A 20,000-nucleotide genomic window follows, 5' to 3' on the forward strand; every position below is an offset into this window, starting at 1 on the left:
CATGCGTAAGCACATGCATGTGTGCGTGAGTGTCATTGTGTGTGTGTTTGGTGTGTTCCTGTGTGCTCATGCCATGATGTCCCAGAAGGTCTTTGAAATGCTGGCGGGGAGAGAGAGGAGTGTCTTGCATAGCTTTCTACAGAGCGCGTAATTGATTCTCAGCGAGTTCCATGTATGTGTGTGAAGTGGAATTGGAATTGGTTGGGCAGGCGGAGTTGCATTTAGCTAGGAGAAGTGATTGTGTGTGTGAGCGTGTGTGTGTATGTGTACAGGTGTGTGTGTGTGTGTGTGTGTGTGTGCGTGTGTGTGTGTGTGTATGTGTGTGTGCTTGTGCTTGCGTGCGCGCTCACCCACGTGTGTATGCATGTGCGTGTGTATGCATGTGAGTGTGTGTGTGTATGCGTGTGAGTGAGTGAGCCGCCTGTGGCCAAATGTGTGTAAGTGTGTGCTATATGTTTAATATGTTGCACAATAATGTGAGGTTTTTCTGTTTACTAAAACATGGCCTATGGAAAGGGCTCTTTGGCTGGCCCGTATCCAAGTCTAGCCCAGGGATGAATGGATGGTGCATGTGAGATGTGATGTGATGGGGGGCTAATGGCTAGAGGGAATCCGCTCGCCATTGATCTAACCACAGGGCCGCTGACAACTTTGTCTGGGGCCGGGACAAAAACATCTGATGGGGCCCCAAACCCAATCAATACCATGCCATGAGGATCCAATTCTGGGCCCCCTCTGTTCCTGAGGCTGGGACAAGTGACCCCTTTGCCCCCGGCCCCTGCCGACTTCCCTGTCTGACCATCACCCTGCATCACTTCCTGTATCCTCATCTCACATAGCGCACACACACAGTTACAGAAATGAACATGTTCACACATACACACACAAAGACACAGACACACATTCCCAGAAATGCATGCATCACCCCCAACACACACACACACACACACACACACACACACACACACACACACACACACACACACACACACACACACACACACACACACACACACACGCATCACGCACCACCACCGCAACCAGCTACACTATGTCCTCCACATCCTCTGCACTCCGCGGTGATCATCAAAGGGAGACAGAGAGGCCCGTGATAAAAGAGAGGCCCGTGATAAAAGCTCAAGTGATCATGTGACTGACTCTCACACAACTGCTCTTCACATAATGGACTTACAATCACACAATCTTTCCTCCGTATCACACTGCACAGTTGCACACTGTAAAAAAACATGTAGGGTACATGCATTTAGTTCAACACTCTCTTTCTCCTTCTCTCTCTTTATCACAGACAAACACACACACACAATCACACAATCACACACTCACATAGACACACACACACACAATCACAAATGCATACACACACAGCGGAAAATATAATCTCTTTCTCTTTCTATCTCTCCCTTCTCGTTCTCTCTCTCTCTCTCTCTCTCTCTCTCTCTCTCTCTCTCTCTCTCTCTCTCTCTCTCTCTCTCTCTCTCTCTCTCTCTCTCTCTCTCTCTCTCTCTCTCCCTCTCCCTCTTTACTACAATGGTAGTTGGTGGTAGCTCTGATTATGTTAACTACAGTTAACATAATGTTGTGACATCAACCATCTCTCTCTCTCTCTCTCTCTCTCTCTCTCTCTCTCTCTCTCTCTCTCTCTTTACTACAATGGCAGCTCGTCAGGGCCCTTCGTTTCCCTTCATTCCTTCAGACGTGTTGTGAGCGGTGAGCATCTAGAACATAAGGGCTCGGCCAAATTACATCTTCACTGTCAGCCAGCTGCATGGGAGCAGCCAGGGACGGATTACTGCACGGGCCTACTGGGCCCAGGCCAAGGGTCTTAAGAGTCAAGGGGGCCCTGAAGCTCTGGCCTTTATATTTGCATTGTCATATTATATTAAAATCACACTTTTAACAGCTGTGTTTTCAAATTCTCTCTGGGGAACAAGCCCCTGAAAACCAGCCTAAAACTGTTTTAATCGTTTTAATCGTAGTAAACAAGCAACACCCATGAAGGTGGGCCTTTGTTATTATCTGGCGCAGGGCCCATCGAATCATAATACGTCCCTGTGAACAGTGAGCATCCACTTCTGCAACACACAATGTTCCCCAAAGATCACTGTACACTTCATCTCTCAATTTTTCTACCCATCTTCTTCTCTGCCAGTCTGTCACATTTTTTTAGATGCCTCCTAGCATCTCTATAAGAGGGTATGTCAGTCAGTAGGTCTGTCTGTCTCCTCTCTCTCTGTCTCTCTCTCTCTCTCGTTCTGTTTTTCCATGTCTCTGCTAAACTGTTTTATTTTGCAATCTCTATTCTTCAAAAATGTCTCTTCCACTTTCTCTCATCCAGTGTCTCTCCTCGATGTATACATCTCATTTCCATTCTATCTGAAACTCATGGACGATTCATGCTTTGATTACCCTTTTAACTGTTCAGCTCGCAGTTTTCGACTGGTGTGTGTGTGTGTGTGCGTGCGTGCGTGTGTATGTGTGTGTGTGTGTGTGTGTGTGTGTGTGTGTGTGTGTGTGTGTGTGTGTGTGTGTGTGTGTGTGTGTGTGTGTGTGTGTGTGTGTGTGCCATGCTTGTCAATGTTCTCCCCACGGGGTATTTAATGACAGTGACATTCTCTTCTGAATTGCAGGCTTGACCCCCTGGCTGTCACCCGCCAACCTCCCAGTCTATGCATGTAAATACCTCATGATATATGGCCTGCAGCAAGGCAAGGCCAGAGTGTGCATACGCGTTTGTGTGTGTGTGCGCGTGCGTTTGTGTGCGTGTGTCGTATATGCTTCTGTGTGTTTGTGTGTGTGTGTGCGTGCGTGCCCGTCTGCGCGCGTCCTTGCTCCTGTGTTTGGAAGCGTGTAGGACTACGCTTGTCTGCCCATACATGTATGTGTGGTTGTATGTGTGTTTGGGGAGAAAATCAGGGGTCTGTAGCCCTCTTTTCAAGGCTGAATGGGGTCAACCCTCTGAGGGCTGCGGGACTCCATGTCTTGGACGGGACTCCATTTTCATCTTGGTGCCAACACGGTTCAGTCCCATTAGCCCAGCGCTGCTTTGCAGACGACACAGGGCAAATCTCACAGTGTTCATTCAACACTCACAGAGTCAACTCAACACAGTGGTTGTTCAACTCAACTCTCCCGGTGTAGAATGAACTCTGCACAATTTACTGTGCTTAGGGTCCGTAGACAGCCACGGACGAGGGGATTAAAACAGAGGGATGCAGGAGGCATGGTATCGTGAGGTGAGGGGGTCCAGGATTAGATTGGAGGGGTGGGGGGTGGGGGTGATGTGGGTGGGGGGCAGTGAAAGGCAGGTGAAGGGGAAATGTGTAATCCATTGATTGATGTCACTCTTCAAGATGAAAAAAAAGCACTTCACCACCGTCAGGATGGGACGGGGGACAGGGAATATAATGTGTGTGTGTGTGTGTGCATGTGTGCGTGTGTGCGTGTGTGTGTGTGTGTGTGCGTGTGCGCATGCGTGTGAAAGAAAGAAAGAAAGAAAGAAAGAAAGAAAGAAAGAAAGAAAGAAAGAAAGAAAGAAAGAAAGAAAGAAAGAAAGAAAGAAAGAAAGAAAGAAGAACATAGATAGAGTGGGGACCATGGGAGATGCTTTAGGTCGAGACTCTTGTCAGTGTTTGGCTCTGGGAAAATTCCAAAGAGGGAGATTTGGAGATCCCCATCATCATGTGAGGTGCACCCCATGGTGGATCCACACAGAGGACTGGAAATGGGAAATGGCTTTGGCTCTGCAGCCATGCAGGGACTGGGGCCAGCCTAATGTGTCTAGACTAGTGCTTCTCAACAGAGGCTCTACAGCCCCTCCAGGGGGGCAATAGGAAGCCTTCGGGGGGTGTGAAGAAAGCGAAAGGCTGAGAATTGAGTCGCTCTGTTGCATTAGTCTGGGCATTAGTCTTTGATCTTTTAATAACGGGGTGGGTGGGCACACACACACACACACACAAATGCTTTCAGGCTTATGATGGGGTCAAGGGGTGTTTGTTCAAAAAAGGTTGAGAACCACTGGTACAGACCTTGCCAAACCGCAGCCAATCCTCCTCATCCACAGACTCAGGATATGTATAGCAGCGCTGGTGCACTGGAGGATGAGTCCTGTGGTGCTTTTGAAAGGGTGTAATGTAGACGTCCTTTTATGAGACCCTTAACCCCCCAGCTTTCAGGTTTTACACGGCAGCACAATGCCTAGTCTTTGCCCCCATAAAAACGCAGCATCTCATACAGGGAATACAGTTGGGATACAATTTCTCCGGGACATGCCTTACCGTCCTGTACTCTAAGAGTCATTTTATAGGGAATGCAGGCTGGAAGGCTTTCAATAACTCCAATTTGCCAGCTGTGTGGAAGGACAGGACCATGAATGCTGTTTATTGATGGAAAGCAGAAATGTAATAACATGTGGTCGATATTGAAGCCGTGGTTCTTTTCACAGGTCTATGATATTCATGCTTGAAGAAATATATAGCGCATATACCTTCATATCAGAATCTCAGAAAATATAGGACGGCCATGTCACAAGTGGATGGATGGATGGATGGATGGATGGATGGATGGATGGATGGATGGATGGATGGATGGATGGAATCATGGATGGTATCATGGATGGATTAATGGCTTTGACTCTATTTGTCAGGCACTTTGCAGCTCCTGTCAAAAACACACTCCACACCAGCCAGGCCATAATGGGAGCCGCCTGTGTCCACACGCTGTGATCCCCACCATAACCCCTGGTCCCACAGACCTGCCAAAAGCTCTCCTCGGCTGCCCATGCAAACAAGCTCACGCCACACACACAAACACATGGAAGCATGCGTGTGTGTGCACTGTGCACATATAAACAAGGTTACAGCACACACACGCACGCACGCACACACACACACACACACACACACACACACACACACACACACACACACACACACACACACACACACACACAGCTCATGGCCAGTGCTTATCTACCTTGATACTGTAAAGCGTACGGCTGTGGCCGGCTGTCTGTGGCTTGCTTCTTACCTCTGGCAGGGCGGGGTATGAGGGATGAGCCTGTGTATGGCTCTCCAGATGGGAGATGGAACCTCTGATGGGTCCTTCGCAGTAAGTGGCAAGATACAGTAAGTCCTCTGTGTTTGTATGTGTGTGTGTGTGTGTGTGTGTGTGTGTGTGTGTGTGTGTGTGTGTGTGTGTGTGTGTGTGTGTGTGTGTGTGTGTGTGTGTGTGTGTGTGTGTGTGTGTGGCAAGTAAGTGGCAAGAGAAGTCCTGTGTGTGTGTGCGTGCGTGTGCGTGTGTGCATGTGTGTGTGTGCGTGTATGTGTGTGTGTGTGCATGTGGCCAGCCAGCTGCAGCCTGTGCATTATAAGCCGAGGAGTACCAGATGATATTTCATGCCATAGTGTGTGCTCTGATGCAAGATACTGATTAGATCATGTGCAGAGTTATTTCGGATGGCCAAAAGGCTTTGAATACTGATGAAACCGGTTCTGTGTATTGTGTAGCGCGTGTGTGTGAGTGACTATCTGCCTTTCTGTCTATGTGCCTGTCTGTCTGTGCCTGCCTGCCTGCCTGTTTGTTTGTCTGTCTGTCTATATGCCTGCCTGCCTGCCTGCATGCCTGTCTGTCTATTTGTCTGTCTGTCTATGTGCCTGCCTGCCTGTCTGTGTGGATGTCGCTACGGTAAGCATTTGTAGTCACCGCTCTTTGAGGCCAGCTGATGTAAACACATCATTATTTGTGTTCATTTGCATATCAAACATGATACATAAAATCTCACGCACGTACACACGCACACGCGCACAAAGATGAGATGGAGCAGCTATTCTCTCTCTCTCTCTCTCTCTCTCTCTCTCTCTCTCTCTCTCTCTCTCTCTTTTGCATCTTCCAGGAGAGAGATAATAATTATACAATCAAATGAAATCCACTAATGCTAAATAACCTATGCCAATTAATGTTTTGATTAGTGCACACAAGCATTACCCACATACCATTACACCCATTCTTAATGACTACAATTTTCATCACTCTCAAACCTGAGGCTAATTTAAAAATCATGAAAACAACACCAGCAAACAAAAACAATTTCATCTCGAAACGATCAAGTTACAAAATGAATACTGCCTCCCTTTCTGAATGTAAAAACGAAGGTCACTGAATCCCTTTGCAATAATTCAATGTTACTCATCGGGTGCCTAGCTATTCCAACTGTTTGGGTTGATTTGACAGTAATAGTAAAGTAGCGGTTTGCCGCTAAACAAAATCTTTGCAAAATGTACTTTTCAGAAGGCATTTCACTAAGTAAAAATAACTCGGCCGAGACAGAACAGAACAGAACAAAAAATATAAATGTGCATGCTCATGCACACACCAGTTCACGCACATACACACGCACACATGCCCACGTACCCGCAATCACCCTGAAGGAGGGGAGAGAGAAACAAATAAAACCAAAATCTGAAGATGGTGTTAAACTTCAGCTGTTTTTCCCTTTTCATGTCTGTGTGTGTGTTTGTGTATTTGTGTTTGTGTGCGTGCGAGTGTGCGTGTGCGTGTGCATGCTTTTCACATTTTGTGCAGAGGTGGCTGGTTGGTAGGATGCCAGTGGCTGTGTTTTCGTGGCGATGGATGGAGAGTGGAGAGTGCGAGTGACAGGGAGAGAGCGAGCTATAGGGAGGGAAGCGAGGACTGTTACGCAACGCAACGCGCTGGCTGGCAGCTGTTAGCGGCGCAGCGACTAATCTGCCTCATTACGGACCGCACTCCTACCGTCACATCTCAGGAATTTTTCACGGCCCGCTCCGCTGCAGAACCACTCGACACACACACACACACACAAACACACACACACACTGTCTCTCTCTCTCTCTCTCTCACACGCACGCACGCACACACACAAACAGGTACACAGATAGAGATACACATGCACACACACAGATAAACACATAGAGACACACACACACACACACACACACACACACACACACACACACACACACGCACACGCACTCGCACACGCACATTTACAGAAACATTGGAGGTAGGTGCACACATCCTCGTACCATACATACAGACACACCTGAACACACACATTCTTCTACCGCATGAGAGGTAAGAACTGGAACCTACTGTACACTTGTACCTCCCCTTTGTTCACCTTCATTTTCATCTTGCTTTTTTTTCTTCCTGCTTTACCTTTTCCTTTTTAGCATTTCTTTAATTATGGCTCCTTCATGCCACCTCCCTCATGCTTGTGATTGTGTGTGTGTGTGTGTGTGTGTGTGTGTGTGTGTGCGTGTGCGTGTATTTCTCTTTAAAGTTCCCAGAGGGATCTAGCAGAGGTCTACAGCGATGGATTGAGATTTTCTCTTTCTTTTTTTTTCGAGCTCCACAGTATTAAAAACAGTACAACGATTTTTTTTTCAGTGGGTTTCCCCTGATCTCTCATCAGTGCTGGGAAATGGTTGCCTTGGATAAATACCTTTTGTTCATTCTGTTCCACTTCCATCTCCGCCTCTTCTCCCACTTGCTTTGCATATTTTGTAATCTCTTGTTAAGTTCCCTTCCGTTCTCTTTACGAGAGCCTCTCACACTCACGCCTATCCCCACACAGCAAACTGCCAGGGCTAGCTAAGCTTTTCACCCGACCTTCAACGCCTCGCGGTGGGTCAGCCTCTCGCGGGAAAACTCCCTGTAGACCCAGCGAGATAGCAAACAACTAATGATCGTTTACAAACATTACCCACCTAATATCACAACACAGTGTCTACACGGCTTGAATATCATTGTGGTTTGGTCCTAGATATCATTTAAGCCCAGTTCTGTCAGAACCATTTCAGTCAAGAAACACAAGAGAAGAATATAAATGCAATTTCTTTTATTGAAATTATGAATTACATTTGGCGGTATAGCTCTGTTCGGAGGAACCCCCCTATTTCCATGAGCAGCATGGAAAAGCATTTAGTCAGGGGGCAGCAGCAGTTTAGGGAATTCTCACCCCAGCAGGACAGGGCGAGAGATATCCCCCCATGAACAGAGCCAAGCGACGTGACAAGAGAACATGTCACATCATACACGACAAGGTGGAGCAGTGGAGCGGGTGGGTAGCAAAAAACGAATAGCATACAGCTGAGAGGAAGTGGATAGAATTTAAAAGGCGTGCCGAATCTGTGTGGCCAATCACTAGGGAAGAATTATCAGCTGAGGGAATGCACCTAGATCAATTAGGAATTAATTAGATGAAGGGGAGGGCAGCAAGCTTCTTGACTACCATGGCCTGGCCAGAACTGACGTTAGTACTTTAATTTATATCCTTATACAAGTACAAGAAGTAGTCTAATACAACCTTGTAGTGTTGCCACACGTCCTGGTTTTTCCGGGATTGTCCCGTTTTTTTTGTGGTCTGTCCAGGAAAATGGAATAACCTATCCGGGACACATTTTGTCCCGGTTTTTTACTTCCTCACATTATTTCCCATCTCCAAACCGTCCACAAAACCCATGTTATTTCGCTAAATGTAGCAGACAGACGCAAAGCAAGCCAGGCTGCGGTGGGCACGTATCCTTTGCCTGGCATTCTGAAAGCCAGGTTAGGCTCTGGTCGCTTTTGCTTTCGCTGATTTCGACCAGAGAATGCTGCTTCAGTGTTCCATGCAGAGTGCCGCTGGAAGGCGGGGCACACATGAAAGTTTATGGGGGAGCAAAAGCTCTGCTTATTTTTTTTTCATTGACCACCGGAGGGACTGAACTTCAAAGTTCTAACATTAGCGCGAAAGAACATAGCCTACAGCAATGCCAACCATTATCCATCGAAAGGATTAAATGAAGTGGTTTGCCAGAAGGACAGTTATTTGTCATCTTTGCAACCTCTATCAATGTAGGTGAGTCATGCAGATGTGATAATCAAACACTTGGGTTTGTCGTACTGCCTGTGCACAGCTGTGGCCACGTAGCATTGGGTATCTTTGAGTTTAATAACATTGCTCACAAATTCCCAGCCTGCTGGGAACGTGCACCGGCTTACTGTCAACCTGTCCCTTCAGATAATTTAAGAGTAGCCCATAAATGTCCGGAAAAGAGGTGTTTCCATAGATTGGGTCATGGGTGCTTGTTCCAAAATAGGCCTAATATGTCTCAATGCGAGCTCGCGAAGCACGCGAAGCGCGCAAGCAAAAAAAAAAAAAAAAAAAAGACATCGTATGTGCATGTCTGCAGCAGCTCTCAACCACCGACCGATGTGTCCCGGTTTTCTACAACTCAGATGTGGCAACGCTACTAAAATGCTAACTGTTATATCCAGGCTCTTTTACGGAGCTGCACTTCATTTAAGGATAAATGATGACACGGGAGACATGAAGTCGTGTTCACTCTTTGTATTGTAAACCCCGGAATGAGCACACAGGGTGAATGTAGCGGGGAGTGGATGGAACGAAGAATGGGACAAACTTAACCAGTGTCAATACACAACACTAACGTTAGCTTACCCGGCTAGCTTAAACTATTGAGTGATTAGCCTAAATGACAATATGGAGTAACCTATTTCTATCAAATAAGTTTGTGGTGCATTTGTACATCAATCCGTGGTAGTCATGACATTTATAATCACTCAGGCTCTTTAAATTAAGCAAAAACTTTGATGTTGGAAGTCACAAAAATCGCCGCCATGTTTTTCTACATTTTTTTGTTACTCCCACCCAGGCTACAAATACACCCATTTGATTGGTTATAGGACCATCTAATTTGCATGATATTGAGGACTCGCCAATATCAAATTGCGTCCCGCAGCGGGAACGTTCCGCCTCCGCGCTGTCAAGCTAGACAGTAGGTGCGATCGAGATGTGTTAACGCATGCATGCACATTTAGACAGCAATGCACCCTGGATGGAAAATGCTGCATGACGGTTAGATTTCCTGTCAAACTTCGAAATTTCGTCGACGTTGCGTTGACGAGGTGACATGTCACATGGTGTAAAACTATCGCGGGATGAATGCGGCTGCAGTCAGATCTTGCAACCTCTGCAGTTGCTTATCCCCTTCAACGCTCGTCGACGGACTGCCTCCGAGGTCACGCGCCCATGAACTGGTTGGTCAACAACTCACTCACGTGTGTATATGGGTCTTGTCTCACACCTCTACACAAGTTTGCGCAGGTCCCCACTTCAGCTCCTCCTCACTGCCTGTCCCCCCACTCCTCACACGTGGTGTGTTAGTAGAGCAAACCGATGCGAGCTCATCGTCTCGTTCATATGTGTGGCCGACTTTAAATGCGCTGTATTTAATAACACCCACATCGTGACAACAAGTTCTCGCTGACGTACGTTGCGCAACGTCGACGCTCGCAATGAAGTCGTATGCGCTTATTGCCTACATTCAAAGTCAATGAGAGTGGAGCAGAATTAAGCTGTGTGGGGAAGGGCAGTCATGGCTGAAAAAATATGAACGCTCTTGGACATCTTTCACATTGACAGGCTGATGTGGCAGATTATACTGGGCTGGATTCGGTGGGGAATTGAACTTTAAATCAGGGTCCTGCAGGTTCGAATCCTTCAGTTACCTTTCCCTATGTTTCTCTATGGCTGAAGTGCCCTTCAGGATGGTACATGACCTCACATTGTTCCAGGGACTGTAATCAATACCATGTAATAGGCCTTTTTCACAACATCAGAAAACCTACAAATTCAATGCAGTCGAAGCAGGCAAAGTGCCATCCGGTGCTATAGACATAAACTTACACTCCACTGTTTTCTTTGTAAACCAGTGGTCGTTTATCCATCTTAAAGGAACTTCTTTGACGTATGTGTAACTGCAAATTGTAATTGTAATTTCAACTGCACGTACCTAAAGAAAAGAGCGCCAGGTAAAGGGCTCTGTATGCTCTCGTGGCAGCCTGCCGCAGAGATGTCTTCGCAGATAGTTTTGATTTTTGCTCCAACGAGATCATTAGGTCTGCACTATGCATCATCACAATGGTAGGGGCAATGAGAGGATTGGTCAAACTACCTTCAATACAAGGAGTAAAATGTGTCTGTTGCCTTGTAGCTTCATTTATTTACACAGACTGAATGGGCTACAAAGCATGAGCAACTTATTTACTGAATGTCACATCCACAATTCTCCTCTCACAAACCGTGCGCCCAGTGAGGGTAGGAACAAAGAAGTAGTTGCTTGTTGGCGAACGCAGAGTGGTTTTGGACGAGAGGACCAATCACAGCGGCTGCTGCTGCAGTTGCCTGCAAAGCTTGTATGCGAGCACAGTCACATTTTTGGAGGTGCACATCAAGTGTCTGCCAAGGAGTTGCAAAATATCTGTGAGGGTATCTGTGCCACTGAGCAGAGAATTTGGTATCTGAGCATATACATGGGTTTTCTTTTTTTGTTTTCCCCTGACTGAGCACAACTCAACCTCTGATTGTTGGAAACCGTGTCGGTCAAAAAAATTAGCTCACGCCGTTGGGTGCCAGTATCTTGCCCCTCCTCACAACACCATGTTCATAAACAAAACAAAAAAAACATGTAGGCTATACTGTGCTTATGTGTAATGTAATGTGATTGTGACTGTGACTGAGACATAGGCCTACCATAGTTTGGGCAGCAGATTTTCAGCCAGCACACCATGGAGAGGATCGTCAGGTTGGTGAGACTGCAGAGGCCGAAGAACATGCCACAGAAAGCGTAGACCATACACATGGACTCTGTAAACAGCCATCTGGGGACAAAGAGAGAGAGAGAGATAGAGAACATGAAGAAGATGAGCACAGTAGGGGAAAACCATCTAACTGAGAGAACCAGAGTTGTATAAAGCAGAAGTAGAAGTACTCTTACAGATGAAATTACAACACAAGTAGTATGATCTTACAAGGGTGAAACAATGTAATATCATACCACTAGTGCTGTAAATAGCCCAGTGGTGTAGTCTACGTAGAACGCTTCTAAATTTCAGGGACTTCAGTATACCCACTTAAAATTGATTGATCCATTGTTTTGAATGGCACAAATATATACAGTATACCCACTTCAAAAAATATATATATATACAGTATACCCACTATAAAAAAGTAGACTACACCACTGAATTAGCCTACATCTGAAAGAGTACTTCTACTTGTACTGTACTTTATACAGCTCTGAAGGAAACATCCCCATCCATTCGTCCATTGCAATACATGCCCACGTGCGGGACTGTGTGCACAGACGTCTATGTAGTGCACTACTGACAAACATTTCATATTTTGGGTCAACAGACATGTTAACCTGCATGTGTCATCACTGACCATAAATCCAGAACAAGTGAAGTTGAAAGATACAGTTTTTTTCCCCTAAGAGGAGCATGGCAGGGGTAACATCCAGAACAATGTCTCTGTGTAGAACAGTAGTTTAACGCGAAAAATTAAACCCGAAAAGTTGTCTCTGGTTGATTACCTTATTCAAAGCAAACTGCACTAAAGTGTATTGTTAGTGAGAGGTATAAATGCACCGATTAACATTCAGCCTTACTGTGTCCAAGACCATATCACACTCATGACAGAAAATGTATATGAAGCGATGAATTTCTCCTTCACTGCTCCAAACATTATAAACAACAATGTGGCTGCTTCTTTTGAGCTAAGCAAATGAGGGTTTGTGTTCAAGTGGAGATACTGTGTGGAAAGCGTACTTGTTCCCTGAAGGTTAAACCCAGGACCTTGGCGCGATTATTACCGCTTTGCCATAGGTTAGAGGGCATGGGAACACGCCCACACATACAACACAGCAAAGCATCGCATCGCATGTTAATCAGTCACGTCCTGTTTTAATGGCCAGTCGTTGATTTGTAAGCGGCTGTGTGTGTGTGTGTGTGTGTGTGTGTGTGTGTGTGTGTGTGTGTGCGTGTGTGTGTGACAAGCAAACCCATATCAAATTGAAGATGTCGATGGATAGGCATCGCCCAAGGTCAACAGTTGCAGACTGGCATCACAAAGGCGAAGGCTTACTTATTTCAAAGCTGTATTTTTTTCATGCCAGTGCATTCCAAATTAAAGGCAATTTTCTGTGTTGTTTACAATATTTTAGAGTCCCCCTCACCGTTTATTTCATGTTTGCTGCAGTCCCTGTTATTTGGATAATTTGGATTTTTTTCTCAACTAGCTTCAGAATGGCCGTCTATGGGCATGTCCAACTTTGTTCTTAAAATCAACTTTAACATTTGTTTTCAAGAACGTGCAACTCACCAAGTGTTCAGAAATATTCACTGGTGTTCCTTAACAATTTTTGTAGTGAAATATGGCTTCTGTCGTGTTTTATGTAGCATTTTGTAAATTAAGTTTCACTTTCTTTCACAAAATGGCAAATAAATGACAGAAGCCATATTTCGCCTTCAAACTTGATATGGACTACTAGTGAACACCACTAACCACTTTGTGAGCGGTAGACTCTCAAAAACTAATGTTTAAGGTGGTTTTAAGAACATAGTTCGGCATGCCCATAGACGGCCATTGTAAAGCCAATTGAAACAACATACAAATGAACCAAATAACGGAGACTGCAGCGAACATGAAAAAAGCGGTGAGGTGGACTCTAAAACTTTGCAGACCACTCAGAAAAGGGGCTTAATGTTCAAAATAGTGAAGTTGTCCTTTAATTTGAAATTATATAGCACCGGGGGCTATCTTAACCAGATCAACTGGTACTTTGTTTACAACTACAACTTGTCTCTTTTCAGCCATTGAAATGCTTAAAATGACTTGCCAATTCAGTGACTGTTATAATAAGACCACCAGCATTAAAAACGACACATTTGGGAGCTTTGGAAGTCTATAAGTAGCTTACTAAATAGTTTGGAACGCTTCTAACGATTTGATTGGCCGCAATGGCCGGTCCACCTTGGGTCGCTTTTTCGATTTTCAGTCTCGCAGGGTGACTAGACAGCCCTCGGGAGCAAATTCAGTTTGCGGCCTCTAGGGGCGTCTAGATTTCTAGGCTACAAATGATGTAAACATTCATAATTTTACAGTTACACCGTCTGTCTGAGGTTTTTTAATACACAAATGGGATCAACTGGCAGACAAGAATGAAGCTGGGAGAAGGGTTAGAGGTGTTTTAATGTTTCAACCGCACCTTAACCAAGGGTTATTTTTTGTTTCATATTCTGCTCGCCAACATTAATGTTTTTGACATGCTGCACTACAAGGTGTGCAGATCAATCGATTTTCACTGCTCCACATTATGTGTAAGAAGATAGATTCCTTCCGCCACGCTGAGGCCATTGACCGGCTCCTCAGCATGCTATTTTTCACAAACAAGTATCCAACAACCTCTTGGCTCTAACAACATGATCCTCTGATCATTCCCAGGACCCCACAACACGTTGCACTTGAACCGATCAACTTCACTGTTGCTCATGCTGAGTGACTGAAACTGTATGTAAGAAGACATCATCACATATAAATGGATTTTTAAAATATTTTCCTGATCAAAACTTTACCTTAAATTTAAGCAGGCTATATGAAATATGGATAAAATGAGTATTGATAGTGCTTCTTATTATGTCTGCTTTTATTGATTTTTATTTTATTTTTTAATGTTGTACATTGACCTTGAGTATTTAGAATGGCACTTCCAAATGAAATGTATTATCAGTAATGGTAGTAGTAGTAGTAGTAGTAGTAGTAGTATAATATTTGAATCAGCAATATAAATATGAAGTCTTATGTTCTACTCAAAATCCAATCATCTTGGTAAACATTTTTAACAACTTATTTTAGGCCCAATCATAGGCTACCAGACTGCTGGTCAGGGAGGACGTGACTGTAATATAATGCAAGCTGATTTCACATTCCAATTTGATTGCAGACACAGATTTCCAGACATGCTAGAGAAGTGAGAATGTAAAAGACCAGAATGTGTATAATGCCAAGAGGGTGTGCAATATTTCTCAGCCATTTTACAACCAGTTCCCACGGGAGCTCCCCTCATGTCCTTATGTCTTCTTGAAAATACACACTGTCTTGAAAATGTGCGTGTAAAGTAATCGTATGCTGACTTTGTGAGGCTGGAACAAAAGGCCAGCTTTCGCAGGTGTCGTTATCTGCCCACAGACAGCAAAAGTAGTCCAGAGAGCCTCTTAATGACTCACTTAAGTGTCGCCTGACTTGCCAAGGTGATTAATTAACTCGTAGAAGTTACAGAGTGCTCCCTGATGTGTAAACTGTCAAACATGCCAAGAGTGTTCAGAGAGTTTACGGTACCTGTGATAAAAAGAGGAAGGGATGGCAAAAGGAAAGAGGCTGAGTGTCATGCCCAGGTCACTGATGGCCAGGCTGACCACAAAGAACTCAGCCGGCTTGAGGGAGGACTTCTTCCGGTAGGCCACGAACAGCAGGGTGGAGTTCCCCATGAGCGACATGACACCTGGGGGGGGTGGGAGGAGGAGGATGGACAGGGTAGTCAGAGAGGAGCGTGCGCAGACAGCAGAAACATGCATACACATGCACAGTGCACACACAAACACATAAAACGCATGCAAGCACGCACACACATACACACACACAGGCTGCACTTTTGCATGTGCGAGGACATGGACATCCACACCCATGCATCCAGACAAACAGCAGGCAGAAAGCAAATAACATGTACAAAAAATAACATGTCACTGATTCTTGAAAGTTTGGCAAAAACATGTCCCAGCAGTAAAATGCTAATTCTGTTGAAAATCAACAAAATTTTCACGAACAAAAATAATCCAGGTAATGGCCAAGGGGTCTGTTACACAAATACACAGTTGTTTGAAATATTTAAGTATAATTTTATTACTTTTCATGGCTATAAACCTGTCCACACCCTGTAAAAACGCCTGTCCCAAGGACTGGCATCATCATTTCAATTGACTTTGAACAATATCACCATGATGTGGAAGACCATGTTAAAGCCGTTCTACAGATGTGCACATAGTGCATGTAAAACAATATTTACTATTATTTTCTGATTGCTCAAAATGTGTCCAGCATATTGGTCACCACCGTCAGATTTTTTCTAAAAGACAATAAAATCAGGTATGCACAAGGTCATTTTCATTACTGAGGACCCCTTTTCAAACCTTTAGGTCTACTGCATACTTCACCATCACTGAAGCTCCTGTAAGTTTACTATTTTGTCCTCAATTTGTTAATTTGTTTGGACACTGGTACTGTCCCAACCATAAACTGTCAACACCGTCGGATGTTTTAATAGTATTATATTACATTAATGTTAATTAATATATACTTTCTCAGAAAAGGTATGAAGCACCCAAGAAACAGAGCGAAAATGAAATGGCTAATGTGAACAAACAATGCATAATATGTAAAAGAGTGTTTTTTTGTCTCACACCGTCAGATGTCACCACCGTCAGATTTTGTTCCGCTCATCATCTTGTTCCATATTTTACTAAATTGTGCTGCTTAATGAAACATTACTAGGCATGTTAGTAATAATTGTGATCCAAAATGATACTCTAGCCATCACTGAGGTGCATTTGGAGTTTTTTTTGTCAGAAAACCTGACGGTGGTGACATCTGATGGATTTCACCAAAAAACACGTTTTACATGTTTTTGACATGTTTTAGGAATATGCATACAATAAGTATCTACATTTATGTTGAATTGTTAAAGTAATTCACTTTAATACAGTAAACATATGTTTTTACTTCTAATTCTGTCTGCCGCTGTTGACAAAACAAGAAAGAGCCCATTTTATGAAAAATGTTAAACATGGGGAGCTTGGGCAATACATTCACGGCACAGCCAAGACCTACATCTATGATAATACACCTGTATATTTTGGATTTGAACAACTTAAAACCTGTTTTTGACACATTTTCAAGAACCAGTGGCATACAGTGAGGAGAATAAGTATTTGATCCCTTGCTGATTTTGTTGGTTTGCCCACTAATAAAGACATGATCATTCTATAACATTAATGATAAAATGTATTGTAATATAGAGAGACAGAATATCAAAAAGAAAATCCAGAAAATAACTTTGAAGAATATATTTTAATTGATTTGTATTCCGTTGAGGAAAATAAGTATTTGATCCCTCTAGCCAAAGAAGACAAAATACTTGGTGGCAAAGCCCTTGTTTTCTCATACAGAGGTCAGATGTTTCTTTCAGTTAATGACAATGTTTGTGGATATATTAGAAAGGATTTTTGTCCACTTTTCTATGCAGATCATCTCTAAATCACTTAAGTTGTATGACTGCAGCTTGCCAAATGGGAGCTTCTGTTCCCTTCACAGGATTATTATAGGGTTAATGTTTGGAAACTGTCTAGGCCACTTCATGTGCTTCTGCTTGAGCTATTCCTTCGTTGCTTGGGCTGTATGTTATGGATTATTATCATATTGGGACGCCAATCCATGACCCACCTTCAGTCTAGTGGTGGTGGGAAAGAGGTTGGCATGCAGCATTGTACGTTTACATGTCTCCCTCCATCCATTTCTTGACGATGTGAAGTTGTCCTGTGTCTTGGCCAGACAAACAACCTCAAAACATTATGTTACCACTTTCATTCATGATATTGGGGAATGTGTTGTTCTTGGGATCATAGGCAGCATTTCTCTTCCTCCAAACACATTGAGTTGTGTTAATGCCAAACAGTTTGATTTTGGTGTCATCTGATTCCAGCACCTCCCAATCATATCCTAATCCAGTTTGATGTTCATTGGCAAACCTCAGGTGAGCCTGAACAGGTTCCTTCTGAAGTCGGGGTACCATACATGCACTGCAGGATTTTAATCCGCTATGGTATCAAGTGTTTCCAATAGTTTTCTTAGTGATTGAGGTCCCAGCTGCCTTGAGGTCATTTCCTAGCTCCTCCCATACAGTTTTAAGGTGCTTTATCTCCTTTTCTTCTGGTTATTAGATTCCCACAAGGTAAAATCTTGTAAGGAACCAGAGACAGGCCTAAGATTGATGATTGATGATCATTTTTTATGTCCTAAAATTGGGAAGAAATACACCAACAGTTTGCTCTTTAATATCCAGGAGCCCATTTCAGCCTTGTTGAGTTCTAAAATCTTTTCCCTGACATCCTTTGACAGCTTTTTGGTCTGTCCCATGTTGGCGAGTTTAGTTTGATTGATTGACTGATTCTATGGACTGATTCTGCAGATTCAATGTGTCTTTTGTGTAGGTTACTATTAACAGGTGTGTTCAATTCAGATAACAAGTTGATTGGAAGTGCCATTTGATCTGCGGGATCAGAACTCTTAATAGTTGGCAGGGGATCAAATACTTATTTCCCTCAATTAAATATAAATCAATTATTATATATTCTTTAGAGTTAATTTCTGCATTTTCTTTTGATATTCTGTCTCTCCATATTAGAATACATATTATCATTAACATTAAATACTGATCATGTCTTTATTAGTGGGCAAACCAACAAAATCAGCAAGGGATCAAATACTTATTCTCCTCACTGTACTTCCTAGAGAATCTAACTAATGAAGAAAAAACACATGTACAAACATACTGTGCACACACAAACATAAAGTGTTTATGCAAGATGCCATTGACTTGAGAGGGCTATTTATTTTGCTAAATGCAGGTTCAAATTAGGCCACTTTCACCACTCTCAGATTACTGTCACCACCGTCAGTTCTTAAGTCACCACCGTAAGAAGGAGTTTTGGACATTTTAAATGAATGTGCTTGCAACATTTTCCTTAGGAGTTGTTGAATTATCAAAGTAATAGCCAATTTAAGCCTACAGGAATATTTGTGAAATTACAAAAAATTGTTTGCTCTATTTAGGCGTTAAGTAAGCATCGTATGACAGTACATATTTTAAAATTAGAACACATGAAAAAGTATTGAAATAAAACAAAAGTGAATTTTCAACATTTAAACGCATATGTGTGAACCAAAAAATACACATAATCACTTAAAAACTCCAGATACATATGCAGCCAAATCAATACAATTTTAATTACTTTTAATTGTGTCTGACGGTGTTGACAAAAAACAAGGTGTGATCAGAGAAAAGCCTGATTTCTGAAAAAAATACAAAATGGGGAGATTGGCCTTGTGCATTTCTGAAAAGCCAAGACCTTAGTCAACAAGGATATACCATATAATTTTGTAATTCACTTTGTTTTTTTCTGTCAACATTACAACCTGTATTACCCACTTTCTCAAGAATCAGTGATGTATAAGGACAGGTGGTACATACCAAAGATGGTGTAGATGGAAGCCAGAATGATGTCACTCTCCCTGGATATTTTGGATACGTACAAATGAACATCGGAAGCATTTCCCATAGCTGAGGAAAGGGAAAAAAAGCAAGAAGAGAGAAAGAGAGAAAGAAAGAAAGAAAGAAAGAAAGAAAGAAAGAAAGAAAGAAAGAAAGAAAGAAAGAAAGAAAAGAATTGACATTAGATTTGAACAGAATTGTTATAATCTTTGGCAGCAAGAAATTAAAAATACATAAGCAATATAGCATTGACAGACCAGTAAGGAGGATGAATGCCATAGGTGCAAAAGGTGAGAGATGACGGTCAAGGGTAGAGTAAAGCCCACTGTATTGCTGTATTGCTATATCTTTTAGTCCTTTATTTTGGAGATCTACCTGCCAGAGGGTAAAAACTAAGGGTATTTTCCAATGGTCAGCATAGTCCAGTATGGCAAACATTTTCCTTGGGTCATAACGATCACCCCTAGGCCCCATGTGTCAATATAATCCACCTCACTGACTCGGCTGGCACGCGGACTAGCAAACTGAGCAAGCTTATTTCGATCTCTAAAGTCAACCATGTCAAGAAACGGACATCTGGGTTTCACCTTCCCCAATGTCAGTTCAAGATGGTCTATTTTGTCCATATGGACATATAGGCTCAACTTTCACCTCATGAAAAATACATCGCTCGACCAGATGCAGTCCCATTGCCTCTATAACACCAATGAATTAAGGATTTCATCAAACAATGTGCACAGGGTTGTACTGGTAATCTGGCATACAGGGCATTAC

General features: G+C 43.3%; 1 protein-coding gene across 1 annotated transcript in view; it reads right to left on the reverse strand.

Moving 5' to 3' along the window:
• opn7b (opsin 7, group member b) overlaps positions 1–20,000 on the reverse strand; it is a 132,359-nt gene that overhangs the window by 5,332 nt on the left and 107,027 nt on the right. The window contains exons 2-4 of the mRNA XM_063207588.1: positions 19,206–19,295; positions 15,242–15,404; positions 11,597–11,724 (exon numbers count right to left, since the gene is read on the reverse strand). Of these exons, the coding sequence (XP_063063658.1) occupies positions 11,597–11,724; positions 15,242–15,404; positions 19,206–19,293 (379 nt within the window). The 5' untranslated portion in view covers positions 19,294–19,295. The remainder of the gene's footprint in view (positions 1–11,596; positions 11,725–15,241; positions 15,405–19,205; positions 19,296–20,000) is intronic.

This window comes from Engraulis encrasicolus, chromosome 10, assembly GCF_034702125.1.
Source record: "Engraulis encrasicolus isolate BLACKSEA-1 chromosome 10, IST_EnEncr_1.0, whole genome shotgun sequence".
Taxonomy (NCBI): Eukaryota; Metazoa; Chordata; class Actinopteri; order Clupeiformes; family Engraulidae; genus Engraulis; species Engraulis encrasicolus.